The sequence below is a fragment of the Hibiscus syriacus genome, unplaced genomic scaffold, assembly GCF_006381635.1.
Source record: "Hibiscus syriacus cultivar Baekdansim isolate YM2019G1 unplaced genomic scaffold, ASM638163v2 tig00112530_pilon, whole genome shotgun sequence".
NCBI lineage: Eukaryota > Viridiplantae > Streptophyta > Magnoliopsida > Malvales > Malvaceae > Hibiscus > Hibiscus syriacus.
Window position 1 is genome coordinate 277,488 of NW_024063358.1, and position 13,153 is coordinate 290,640.

The 13,153-nt window shown below is 36.5% G+C and overlaps 1 protein-coding gene across 1 annotated transcript; it reads right to left on the reverse strand.

Moving 5' to 3' along the window:
• Positions 1-273: 273 nt before the first annotated feature.
• On the reverse strand, positions 274-2,884 carry LOC120181731 (cation/H(+) antiporter 1-like). Its single transcript, XM_039186814.1, has 3 exons — positions 2,629-2,884; positions 1,559-2,545; positions 274-1,479 (listed from the first exon to the last, which is right to left on the reverse strand). The coding sequence occupies exons 1-3, from the start codon at positions 2,782-2,784 to the stop codon at positions 274-276; spliced, it is 2,349 nt and encodes a 782-aa protein (XP_039042745.1). The 5' UTR covers positions 2,785-2,884.
• Between the last annotated feature and the right edge of the window lie 10,269 nt (positions 2,885-13,153).

Sequence of the window (13,153 nt, forward strand, 5' to 3'; positions counted from 1 at the left end):
GTGTTGTTAGGTTTGCTTTATAAAAGTGAATAATCGTCTTGTCTTCATCCCTAAGGAAAAGACTTAATGAGTAATGTAATCGCCATTTACCTTGAAATAAAACTTGGATCATTCTGATATCTCCGACAGAACCTTTGATTATCTACATTCCGAAGGAATTGAATTCATTATGCTACAAATAGTTTACATGCATGTATGTATGTATGTATGCATGCATGCATATATAACTGTTCATCGTTGTAGCAGCAGCAGTATTTTTAGTAGTGACACTAACTACGGAGTGGCGAAGTCATCGTCTGCCTCGGAATGCTGATGCCGTTGGACGACCAAGAGGGAACCATTGTTATTCATTTCTGAAGATGCCAAGAGATCGCCAACCGACCCGAGCTCCGGACACTCCTCCCAATCGCTCAAACCAGTTGTCAATGGGCAATTCCGTCTCCCAGCCTTCCCTACTATCAACAAGGAGTACATTTCACCCAATATCTCTCTTAGAGCGGCCACCGTCTCGACTCCGTTGCTCGCATGCTTCTCAATCAAACTGGCTTTACCCTGAGCGACATACCTGTTATAAAAGGCGTCCACAAAGGCATTGTCTATCTCGTGCTCTTCTCCGTCACTCGATATTGCCATGATCACCTCATCCTTGTGGGAAGCATTGTTAACCCACGTGTTTTGTATGCTTGAATTGGTTTGTATGAAGCGGAACACCGTCAAATTAACTTGACTGTGCATCAACATTCTCTTGCTACAAGCTAAGGCCTCGCGATCGTCAGAGCCGCTGAAGAAGAACGTCGCTATGTTTTGCACGGAGGGAGCGCCGTGTGGTTGTTGGAACCCGGTATGTCCACGGTCTACAAAGATACCAACTGAACATGGGGCATCCCTGATAACCTTGTGGTTTATAGTCCTTATTTCCTCCATGCTGTTTTCCATTTTCCCATCAATTCTTTGGTGCTTATGGAACGGAAGGAAAATGATGGACACTCGCATGTCCTTGGCAAATTCGCGCACAGCTTGATCTATGGTTAGAAAGGGTGATACAATCTTAGATTGGTGGACCAAGATTTTGGTTTCTGAAATGAAGGAGTTGAGAGCGTCGCTGATCTCGACGATATCGTTTCCACCGTACTCTTCCTCGTCGCTGAACTGATCGCCTTCTTCCAGTTGATGGTACATCAATTTGCTCTTCCTTTTCTTCGGAAGCTCAACCAGATGCACCATATAAGGCTTGATAGTTGCAGTTTGACAGCCGCTCAACGCCGAGATGAGGCTGACATGCCCCGAAACATGGCGTGGGATGTACACACACGCCATCAGCCGAAGCTCGCTGTCCGGATTAAGTATTTCGAGTGTGGTAGGATAATGAGCAAAACAGACGTCTCTGTTCAACAAAACGGCAACAAGCGGCGCAACGATCAACGTCTTGAGAATCACTACGCTCACAAACAAGTTGTGAATATCTTCCTCCCACAGCTTCTGCAGCGATCAAAAGCATAGTATGAGCAGCATTTATATCAATGATCATAAGGTGACAATAGAGAATTAGGAACTTTACACCGGTAACAGGAGGAGTATTGATGATTATAAGGTCGTAATTGCCTTTCATGTTGAGCAATAACGAAAGGATGATAGACTCGCTCCTCGGCATCTTCAGGTAATAACAAGCGGCGAGCGTACCGACGGTTCTCGTGCCGGCACTGAGAAGGAGGATGATGACAGCGAGGAGAATCGTGAGTTTGTTAAAGAGATTGGTTATATCGAACTGGAATCCGGCGTAGCCGAAGTAGACCGGAAGTATGAAGTTATTCACTGCATAAGTGAGTTTATGCAGCAATGTCCGACAGGTTTTGCATTCCCTGGGGAACATGAGACCTACCAAAAAACAACATGTTATAGATGTGTAGCCATTGCTTTCCAAAATCGCAGACACGCTGGTAAGAAGAAACATGATAATGAAGATTTCACTGTTGGTGACAAATCTATTGTGCCGATTCCTTTTGTTGAAAAACAACGATAGGTACTTGTTGAGAAAGACAGCGGTGGCCGTAAAAACAATGGCAATGATTGCGCCAAAAAATTTTGCATTGGTTGTGAAGGCCGTCAGTAGAGAAACAATCACGACGCAAGACATTTCATTGAAAAGGGAAGTATAGATCGCCAGTCGGCCTAAATCGGAGGTGTCGGACTTGGTTTCGGCGATCATCCGAAGGACTACCGGAGAGGCCGAATTCGCCAAGACGGTGAAGATGAGAAGGTAGAAAGTGAAGCCGTAGCCGGACACATTGAACACCTTGCTGAGCAACCACAAGAGAGGTACGGCGAAGATGCAGGCCAAGATCGAACCCCCTCCGGCAACCATACTCACGACACGAATGTTACGCTTTACGTAAGGAATATCGGTTTCCAAGCCGATGTAGAACATGAACAGCATCCGACATAAGAAAGAGAAGAACATATAGTATTCTGCAGAGGAAGCCTGTATGAAGAAATCCTTCACTTTGCTTATACGGGACAACAATGTCGGGCCGACCACCACACCAGCCTGCATGTACAGAACAACAACATTACTTGCATAAATAGATAGATAGATATTTGAAAATGGAAAAATGAAGACGAAATGCTCACAAGAAGTTGTGCAAAGGGACCAGGTTGTCCCAAGGGTTTCAAGAGAACGTGAAAGATATGAGAAGTGACGAGAATACAGGAGACCTGAAAGCTGCTAGTGATCCAGGGATTAAATGAGTCACCTGATCGGCACATTAAATTTTCTGTTCCCTCCATTTTTTTTTTGTTTACAGGAACGACAATGGCGGCTGCTCTAACAGGTCGAAAAAAGAGGTTTCCAGGTATAGGAAGGAAAGAAAGAAAACTGAGCCTCCTTCCCTTCACTTCCCCTCCCCTCCCCAACCCTCTCTTTGCTTTCTGATGGACGACCTTTGATCCGGAAGATTTGGTCATATAAAACCGGAGGGATGTTTACCTTCCTTTTAATATATACATGCTAAGCAAAACAAAATTATACCAAAACAACACCAACTCATCCTTTGAAAATACCATAATAATATGATGTGAGTTGAAAATAATATAAATATGAAATTAAAATTATAAAATAATGTAAGTAATCCGAACTTTTTTAAATAAGGTAAGTTATTTTTTTAATAAATTCTAAATTTAATCTTACTTAGAGGAGAGGTGGAATGAAAGATTCTAGGAGAAGGAAGGGGAATCTTCCAACGAATTTAGAACTCATAACTTAAAAAAAAATATGAGAGAATAAAAATGAATAATTTGATAAACCAACCAAATATGTTTCCTCTAAGTTAATCATTTGAAATTATATAATAATGCATAACATAGAATGAGGCCTGTTTTTGAAATTTTAGTAATTTGGGGCAAAAATAAAAATTAGACCCTAATAACAAGTATAAAAAAATTGAATTATAAGAACAAACAAAACTAAAAAAATTTACTTATAAATTGTTTTTATATTACGTTTAATAAATTATTATACATTAAATTTTAAATAGAAAACATCAAAAAAATTATTAAACACCCTGTTGAAACATTTTGATATTTCGATATAACAAATTAAGTTAAATGGATTTTAAGATTTTCCAAATGATTTTCTAAGTATATTCGATATAACTATTCGAATATCAAAACATTACTCCAAATATTTCAAAAATCATTTTTAATCCTTACTTAAGTGTAAAATTAAGTTTTAATCATAAAACAATTTCAAAATAATTTTACAAAGTATTTCGAACCAATTCAAAGCCAAAAATTACAGATTGCTCAGAGGGAACCGATTCCCCCCCATAGGAGGAACCGATTCCCCCCTAAATGGTTTTGGCCCCGAGATTTCCAGAATGGTCGGAGGGAACCGATTCCCCCCATAGGAGGAACCGATTCCCCCCTAAACAGTTTTGCTCCGAGAATTCCAGTATGCTCGGAGGGAACCGATTCCCCCCTTATACAACGGTCGAAATATTTGAATTTTACACTTAGGAACTGATTCCCTTCAAGGGGGAACCGATTCCCCCCACGCTCCAAGCTGTTTTATTAAATGTTTTCACACTAAAACGGCTATAATATCTTCTCTAATCATCCCCAACGTTCAGAAGTGATCCAAGGTGTATTTAAGCAATCTTAGAAGTCATTGATCAATAACAAGAAACATCAAGCAACTAGAATCAAGAGAGAATCAAAGAGAAAGCATCAAACCTCAAGTTTGAGCATTTCAAGCCTATTTTCATTCAATATTCATTTTTCTTTCAAGAACACATTTTTTGTGCTCAATTGTATTCATTTTTGAGTGTTCTTTTCTTTGTTCTAGAATTGTGCAAACATCTTACCTTGTGAGGTTTTCTTGTAAGTTTGCAAATTTGTAATCTTCTCTTTGAGAAAAGAGTGTTCTCAAGAGTTGGGGTATACTATTGAGGGAATTGTAAGGTTATCTCTTTGGCCTAAAAAGAAAGAACAAATTAGTGAATTTGTTGGAAAATCCTTAGTGTGGATAGCTAAGGTAGTGGACGTAGACTTTGTTTGAGAAAGTCGAACCACTGTAAATCGCTGTGCAATTACTTTAAATTTTCTGCAAAAGTTTCCACGAAATTTTTAATTGCCAATTCACCCCCCTCTTGGCCGATTCCGTAGATCGATTAACTCAACAATTGGTATCAGAGCCTCACTCATTTGAAGGTTTAATCACCTCTTGAGTCGATTCGGGAAGAGTTACATCGATTACCAAGTCATCAATGGCCTCCACTTCAAATTACGACTCCGGTCTTGATTCGATGCCCGTCAACAAGCCTCCTTTCTTCAATGGAGCTAATTACGCCTATTGGAAGAATAGAATGATGTACTTCATTCAAGCAAGTGACATGGGAGCATGGAATGCCGTAGAAGAAGGATACATCAAGCCTATCACTCATCCAAGGTTGTGGAGTGAAGGAGAGACAAGAATGTTCCAGCTCAACTCCAAAGCCATCCATATTATTTTTTGTGCTCTTGGACTAGATGAATACGGAAGAGTTTAATCGTGTACAACCGCCAAAGAAATATGGGACAAGCTTCAAGTCACACATGAAGGTACATATGAGGTAAAGAAATCAAAAATTAGTATTCTAACGCATAGCTATGAAAATTTCAGGATGAAACCAAATGAAGACATCAAAGCTATGACGGATAGATTTTCAACGATTATCAATGGTCTCAAATCATATGGACAGATCATCTCAAATGAAAAGCTTGTGAGGAAGTTAGTCTACTCCCTCCCAAAATCATGGCAATCAAAGAAGACGGCAATCATTGAGTCTAAGGACCTATCGTCCTTAACTCTTGAAGAACTTATCGGTTCACTCCTCACTAATGAGATGATGCTCGAAGATGAGGTGGACCTTGATAAAGTTGAAGAGACACCAAAGGAAAAGGAGAAGAAGAAAAATATTGGAGTTGCTCTCAAATCCACAAAAGATGAGAGTGATTCTAATAATGATGATGACGAGGAAATTGCATTGTTTGCCAAACGGTTCAGAAAAATGATGAGACCTTACCAAGGAAGAAAATTCAAACGAAACGAAGGCCTCAAAAATGAACCAAAAGAGAAGGACCCAATCATTTGCTATGAATGCAAAAAGCCGGGGCATGTCAAATATGATTGCCCACAATTGAAGAAAAAGAGTCAATCAAAGAATAAGCACAAGGCTCATGTGGCTACATGGAGCGATGAAGAAGGTTCCGATGAAGAGGAACAAGAAGTAGCAAACTTGTGCTTGATGGCATTCAGGGAAGATTCTATGGTAACCTCTAACTCATCCGATTTTGATGATTTATCTTATGATGAGTTATTTGAGGAGTACAATGGGTTGGCTTCGGATTATGAGAAATTGTTTTTAAAATATAAAAATGATGTTTCAAAATTGAAAAATGAAAACAAACTCATATCCAAAACCAACAACGATCTTGAAAGTAAAATCAAAGATTTGCAAATCAAACTAGAAGAGTTTGAAAAGAAAAATTTAGATTTGCAAAATTTACTTTCAAAGATCAATGATGATCATCAAAAGAAAATTGATGATCTTAAAACTTCTTTTGATAAAGTTGGAACAAAACATTTTGAAAAAAATGGAAATTCAAAATCCAACTTTGTTAGAAAAAGTTTTAGAAACTACAATCATAGAGGTCCCCAAAGAACCTCTAATGGAAAAATCATTAGAAGTATGTGGGTTCCTAAAGAACTCATTACTACTAAAGATAAAAATATCCTACACAAATGGATACCTAAGGGGACTAGGATTTTGGAAACTAATGAATATGGACCCAAAAGAATTTGGGTACCAAAAATCAAAAATTAATCTATGTTTGTAGGGAAAGGAGCATTGCTACAAGGCACGGGAAACAAATTCAAATTCATGGTACCTTGATAGTGGATGCTCAAGACATATGACCGGAGACAAAAGCCGGTTCATTGAGCTTAACGCCAAAAATGGAGGAGAAGTGACTTTTGGAGACAATTCAAAAGGTCACATTGAAGGTATTGGTACAATAGGTAATACCTCTTCCATACAAATTAAGAATGTTTTATATGTGAATGGATTAAAGCATAATCTATTGAGTATTAGTCAATTATGCGATAAAGGATTCAATGTCTTATTTGAAATTAATGGTTGTAAAGTCATTGACATTGCATCTAATCGGATTATGCTTGTTGGTCATAGAATAAGAAACATTTACATGGTGCATTTAGATTCTATTGATATGACTAATTTATGCCTAGTTGCTAAGGATGAGCATGATAGTTGGTTATGGCATAGGAGACTAGGTCATGCTAGTATGAGTGTTTTGCAACGGTTAATTCAAGGAGACTTAGTAAGAGGGTTGCCTAAGCTTAAATTTGATAATGATAAAATCTGTGATGCTTGTGCTAAAGGAAAACAAAAACGAGTTTCTTTTAAATCTATTAATGATGTATCAACTAGTAGAGTATTACAATTGATCCATTTAGATCTTTTTGGGCCAACTAGAACTACTAGCTTGGGAGGAAAACAATATGCATTTGTCTTGGTAGATGACTATTCTAGATACACTTGGGTTCTATTCTTAAGTACTAAAGATGAAGCATTAGAAAATTTCATCACATTTTCAAAAATAATCCAAAATGAAAAAGGTTAATCTATCATTAGTGTTAGAAGTGATCATGGAACTGAATTTGAAAATCTTGGATTTATTGAGTTTTGTAATTCTAATGGTATTAGCCATAATTTTTCAGCACCTAGAACCCCTCAACAAAATGGAGTTGTTGAGAGGAAAAATCGAACTTTAGAAGAAATGGCTAGAACCATGCTTTGTGAAAATAATTTGCCAAAATATTTTTGGGCGGAAGCCACAAATACCGCTTGTTATGTTGTAAATCGAGTAATGATTAGGCCAATTTTAAAGAAAACTCCATATGAAATTCTCAAAAATAAAAAGCCTAACATTAGTTATTTTCATTCTTTTGGATGTAAATGTTTTGTTTTAAACAACGGTAAAGAAAATCTTGGCAAATTTGATGCTAAAAGTGATGAAGGAATTTTTCTGGGTTATTCCTTAAATTCTAAAGCTTATCGTGTATTTAATAAAAGAACTTTAGTTGTAGAAGAGTCTATACATGTTGTTTTCGATGATAATCCCCTTCCAAGGAAGGATTCTTCTGTTAATGATGATGTAGGTATTGTACAAGCAAATGACGTTAGACATGACGTTGGAGAATCATCATCAAAGGAAGAAACAAAAGATGAGGAAACTCATGATCCCCTCGAGAATCCAACCATTGAAGAAAGGGAAGTATCTTTTCCAAGAGAGTACAACTATGTCAATGATGGTGAAATTATAGGTGATCCATCAAAAGGGGTAACTACTCGATCTTCTCTTAGAAATATCTGTAATTATGTTGCATTTATTTCATGCATAGAGCCTAAGAACATCAAAGAAGCATTAAAAGATGAACATTGGATTATGGCTATGCAAGAAGAATTAAATCAATTTGAGAGAAGTAAAGTATGAACATTAGTTGAAAGGCCTAGTAATAAATCTACTGTAGGTACTAGATGGGTTTTTAGAAATAAACTTTATGAATGTGGTAATATAGTGAGGAACAAGGCTAGACTTGTTGCTCAAGGCTATACTCAAGAAGAAGGCATAGACTATGATGAAACATACGCTCCCGTAGCTAGGATGGAAGCAATTAGAATGTTATTGGCATTTGCATGTTTCAATGAATTTAAATTATATCAAATGGATGTTAAAAGTGCATTTTTAAATGGTTTTATAAAAGAAGAAGTGTACGTGGAACAACCTCCAGGTTTTGAAGATTCAAATTTTCCGGATCATGTTTTAAAATTGACAAAAGCTCTTTATGGTTTAAAACAAGCTCCTAGAGCTTGGTATGAAAGATTGTCAAATTTTTTAATTGAAAAAGATTTTTTAAAAGGAAAGCTTGACACTACATTGTTTTTAAAGAGAAAATGTAAAGATTTATTAGTAGTTCAAATTTATGTTGATGATATAATATTTGGTTCTACTAATGATGTTCTTTGCCAAGAATTTTCTAAGCTAATGCAAAGTGAGTTTGAGATGAGCATGATGGGGGAGCTCTCATTTTTCTTGGGACTCCAAATCAAGCAAAGAAAAGATGGCATCTTCATTAATCAAGCTAAGTACGTCAAAGATATGCTCAAGAAGTTTGGACTGGAAAATGGGAAACCTCATAACACTCCAATGAGCTCTTCAACAAAGCTTGACTTAGATGAAGGAGGTAAATGTGTAGATGTTAAATTATATAGGTCAATGATTGGCTCTTTGCTTTATCTAACTGCAAGTAAACCGGACATTATGTTTAGTGTTTGCTTATGTGCTAGATTTCAATCATGTCCTAAGGAATCACATTTACTAGCTGTTAAGAGAATCTTTAGATACCTTAAGGACACTCCTAGTTTAGGACTTTGGTATCCTAGAGACTCTAGCTTTAGCTTGCATGCCTTTTCTGATGCGGATTATGGAGGATGCAAATTAGATAGGAAAAGCACCTCCGGTACTTGTCAATTCCTTGGAAATATGTTGATTTCTTGGTTTTCAAAGAAACAAAATTGTGTTGCATTATCTACCACTGAAGTCGAATACATTTCAGCTGGTAGTTACTGTGCACAAGTTTTATGGATGAAACAACAACTTTTTGATTATGGAATTGAAGTAGGTACCATTCCTATCAAGTGTGACAATACTAGTGCTATTTGTCTCACTAAAAATCTCATCCAACACTCTAGAACTAAGCACATTGAAATAAGACATCACTTCATTAGAGACCATGTCACTAAGGAAGATGTAGTTCTAGAATTTGTTGATACTTTGCACCAATTAGCGGATATCTTTACAAAACCCTTAGACAAGGAAAGATTTTGGACACTTAGGAGAGAATTAGGTTTGACCAACCTATCTTCACTTAGTGTTTAAAATAATTTTAGCACTTTTAATAAATCTTGAAAAATGCTTATAATAATAATTTTTGATTGCATTCTTGCTATTAGTTAGGGGGAGTTTGTGATTCTTAGTGAAAATTAATTTTATGTTCAAAAATCGATTAAAGATTAATTTAATTGTTTGAACATAATTAATTTTTGATATATGAGTTGCCAATACCACTAGAAAAGATTAATTTAGCATTTTGTGCTTAAAAAATCGGATTTTAGCATTTTGGTGCAGAGGGAATCGATCCCCCCCTGAGGGAACCGATTCCCCCTTTGAAGGGGAACCGATTCCCCCCACAGGGGAATCGATACCCCCCTGGGGTTCTGTTAAAATCGGGCAGAACACCCAAAACCCCAAAATTTTCAAAACCCTCTCTTCCGCCGTTCCCTCTCAACTCCTCTCAAATCTCCTTTCTTGCCTCAAATCAACGATATTAATCGGAATTCGAATCAAATATCATCTTCTAAACCTGTTGGAATCATTAAAATCGTGCAAACAACATCTAAATCCCCTCAATCTTCATCTTTCAAGGTAATTTTTCTAAACTCTCTATTTTATTATTTTTGAACATAGGATTAGTTTTAATTAGTTCTAGGTTGAAATAGTGATCGGGCATTGATTGTTTAGTGAATAGAAACTAGATGTTACAACTAATTTCATCAAAAACACAAGAATTTTCAAAAAAAAAATTCGAAATTAAAAAAAAATGTTTTTTTTTTCAAATTATTGTGTTTTGATTAAATTATGTTGTTATTATGAAAACTATACATATATTGTTTCTCAAAACCATATTTTTCAAAAGTTTCTCAAAAACTTTGCCCATTAGAATTGATTTAGAGAACCTTGAAATATTGAGGACTCAACTGAGTTTTGGGATTAATTGAATTGCATACATTTATTTTAAAATTGCAGGTTATTCTATCTATTCCGATTTCCTTCACCATGTCAAATCCTAAACGTCATAGGTCTTCATCTAGTCATTCTAGTCGTCAACCAAATCCTCCTCCTATTCCTCAAAATCCTATTCCAAATCTTGATCCTAACTTGACTATCCAAAATTCTTGTTTCAATCAACCGGGTCCTAAAGATTATCGTTATTGGTTTTACCAATATTTTGACTCGTATAAGATTAGGGAAGAACGTATCCCATCTCGTCAAACTATGGTTGATATTAACTTTAAATATCTCCCTATCTTGCACGAATGAAAATTTGATAAACTTTTCAAACTTGAACCCATTGTCTATCATCAACTTGTTCGTATCTTCTACTGTAATGCCGTTTGTATCAAAAATCGTGACAAAACCAAAACCATAGGAGTGCGTTCCTACCTCCTAGGTCAATATTTCCATCTTGATCCGGATTACATAGCCAATGCCTTAGGCTTGGACAATGAAGGTTTATCAAACGAAAAACAAGTTTTAGGCTCACGATATAAACGGAATGATAGTGCAAGTGTTTTAGATCTCCATGAGCGTTTTCTTCATCTTATGATCACTTGGTGGTTTCGACCATCCGGGGGTCGTTATTCTACTCTTAGAGCTTTAGACCTTTGGTGGTTGCATTGTTTTGAAAACAATATAAAAATAAACCTTTCCGAGATTATCTTTGCTGAGATCGTTGAAACCGTTAACTTAGTGCCAAATAAGAAACTCTGTTCTTCACTAGTTTACGGTTGTACCCTTAGTAATCTCTTTTCTAAAGCCGAACTCCGAGTTGGTCTAGATGCCTCATTTCCTCTTAAGAAACAAATCAATCTTCTTTCTTTAACAAGAGCGGGATGGGTCAAAAATAAGGAAACCGGTGCATGGGTTCGATCTTCTACTCCGGGAGCTAGTTCTTCACAAGCTCCACCCGAAGCTGACGAAGATCCCGAGTTTGAACAATTAATGAGGGATATCGATGAAGCTGAAGATGAGCCTGAACAACCCGAGGAGCACGCACAACAGTCGACTCAAATGCCTCCATATTTTCAATCCTTTATGGAGACATTTGATTTTCGATATGCGACCATGGACTCGCGTTTTACCTCTATAGAGTCTCATTTATCCACAATGGGAGCTCAACAATTAGAGATTCTTCGGGAGATGAGTGCAAACAATGAATCAACCAATGCTCGTATCAATGAACTCACACACGAGATGGCCGCTATGCGAGCCCGTTTGCCTCCTACCGATCCGGATGTTTGATTATGTGTTCAATTTTAAGACTTTGAACAAAAAAAATTATTGTTTCAACATTTTGGATATTTTGGATTGTTTGATTTTGTGGATTGTTGGATTTTGGATTTATGAATAGTGTGAACTTATATGTTTTATTCATTTTTGCATCATCATTAGCAATATGACCAATTTTTCCATATCACATTATTTATGAATATTGATTTATGAAACTAATGGCTAACCTCTCTTTTGATTGTGATCTTAGCAGCTTAAGCTTATAATTAATAAATTAATTGGCTAAATGATTTCAAAACCTTGTTTTACAATGTCTTTTTGATTTAACAAAAATGGGGAGAAGAATAGGTGTTAAATGTTTTACATAATAAATTGAAGAAGTGTTAAAGTAAGGGGGAGTAATTTCAAAACTTGATTTCAAAAATCTTAAAATTACTAAAATGTTTTGTTATATCAAAAAGGGGGAGATTGTTGAAACATTTTGATATTTCGATATAACAAATTAAGTTAAATGGATTTTAAGATTTTCCAAATGATTTTCTAAGTATATTCGATATAACTATTCGAATATCAAAACATTACTCCAAATATTTCAAAAATCATTTTTAATCCTTACTTAAGTGTAAAATTAAGTTTTAATCATAAAACAATTTCAAAATAATTTTACAAAGTATTTCGAACCAATTCAAAGCCAAAAATTACAGATTGCTCAGAGGGAACCGATTCCCCCCCATAGGAGGAACCGATTCCCCCCTAAATGGTTTTGGCCCCGAGATTTCCAGATTGCTCGGAGGGAACCGATTCCCCCCATAGGAGGAACCGATTCCCCCTAAACAGTTTTGCTCCGAGAATTCCAGTATGCTCGGAGGGAACCGATCCCCCCCAAGGGGGTACCGATTCCCCCCTTGTACAACGGTCGAAATATTTGAATTTTACACTTAGGAACCGATTCCCTTCAAGGGGGAACCGATTCCCCCCACGCTCCAAGCTATTTTATTAAATGTTTTCACACTAAAACGGCTATAATATCTTCTCTAATCATCCCCAACGTTCAGAAGTGATCCAAGGTGTATTTAAGCAAGCTTAGAAGTCATTGATCAATAACAAGAAACATCAAGCAACTAGAATCAAGAGAGAATCAAAGAGAAAGCATCAAACCTCAAGTTTGAGCATTTCAAGCCTATTTTCATTCAATATTCATTTTGCTTTCAAGAACACTTTTTTTGTGCTCAATTGTATTCATCTTTGAGTGTTCTTTTCTTTGTTCTAGAATTGTGCAAACATCTTACCTTGTGAGGTTTTCTTGTAAGTTTGCAAATTTGTAATCTTCTCTTTGAGAAAAGAGTGTTCTCAAGAGTTGGGGTATACTCTTGAGGGAATTGTAAGGTTATCTCTTTGGCCTAAAAAGAAAGAACAAATTAGTGAATTTGTTGGAAAATCCTTAGTGTGGATAGCTAAGGTAGTGGAC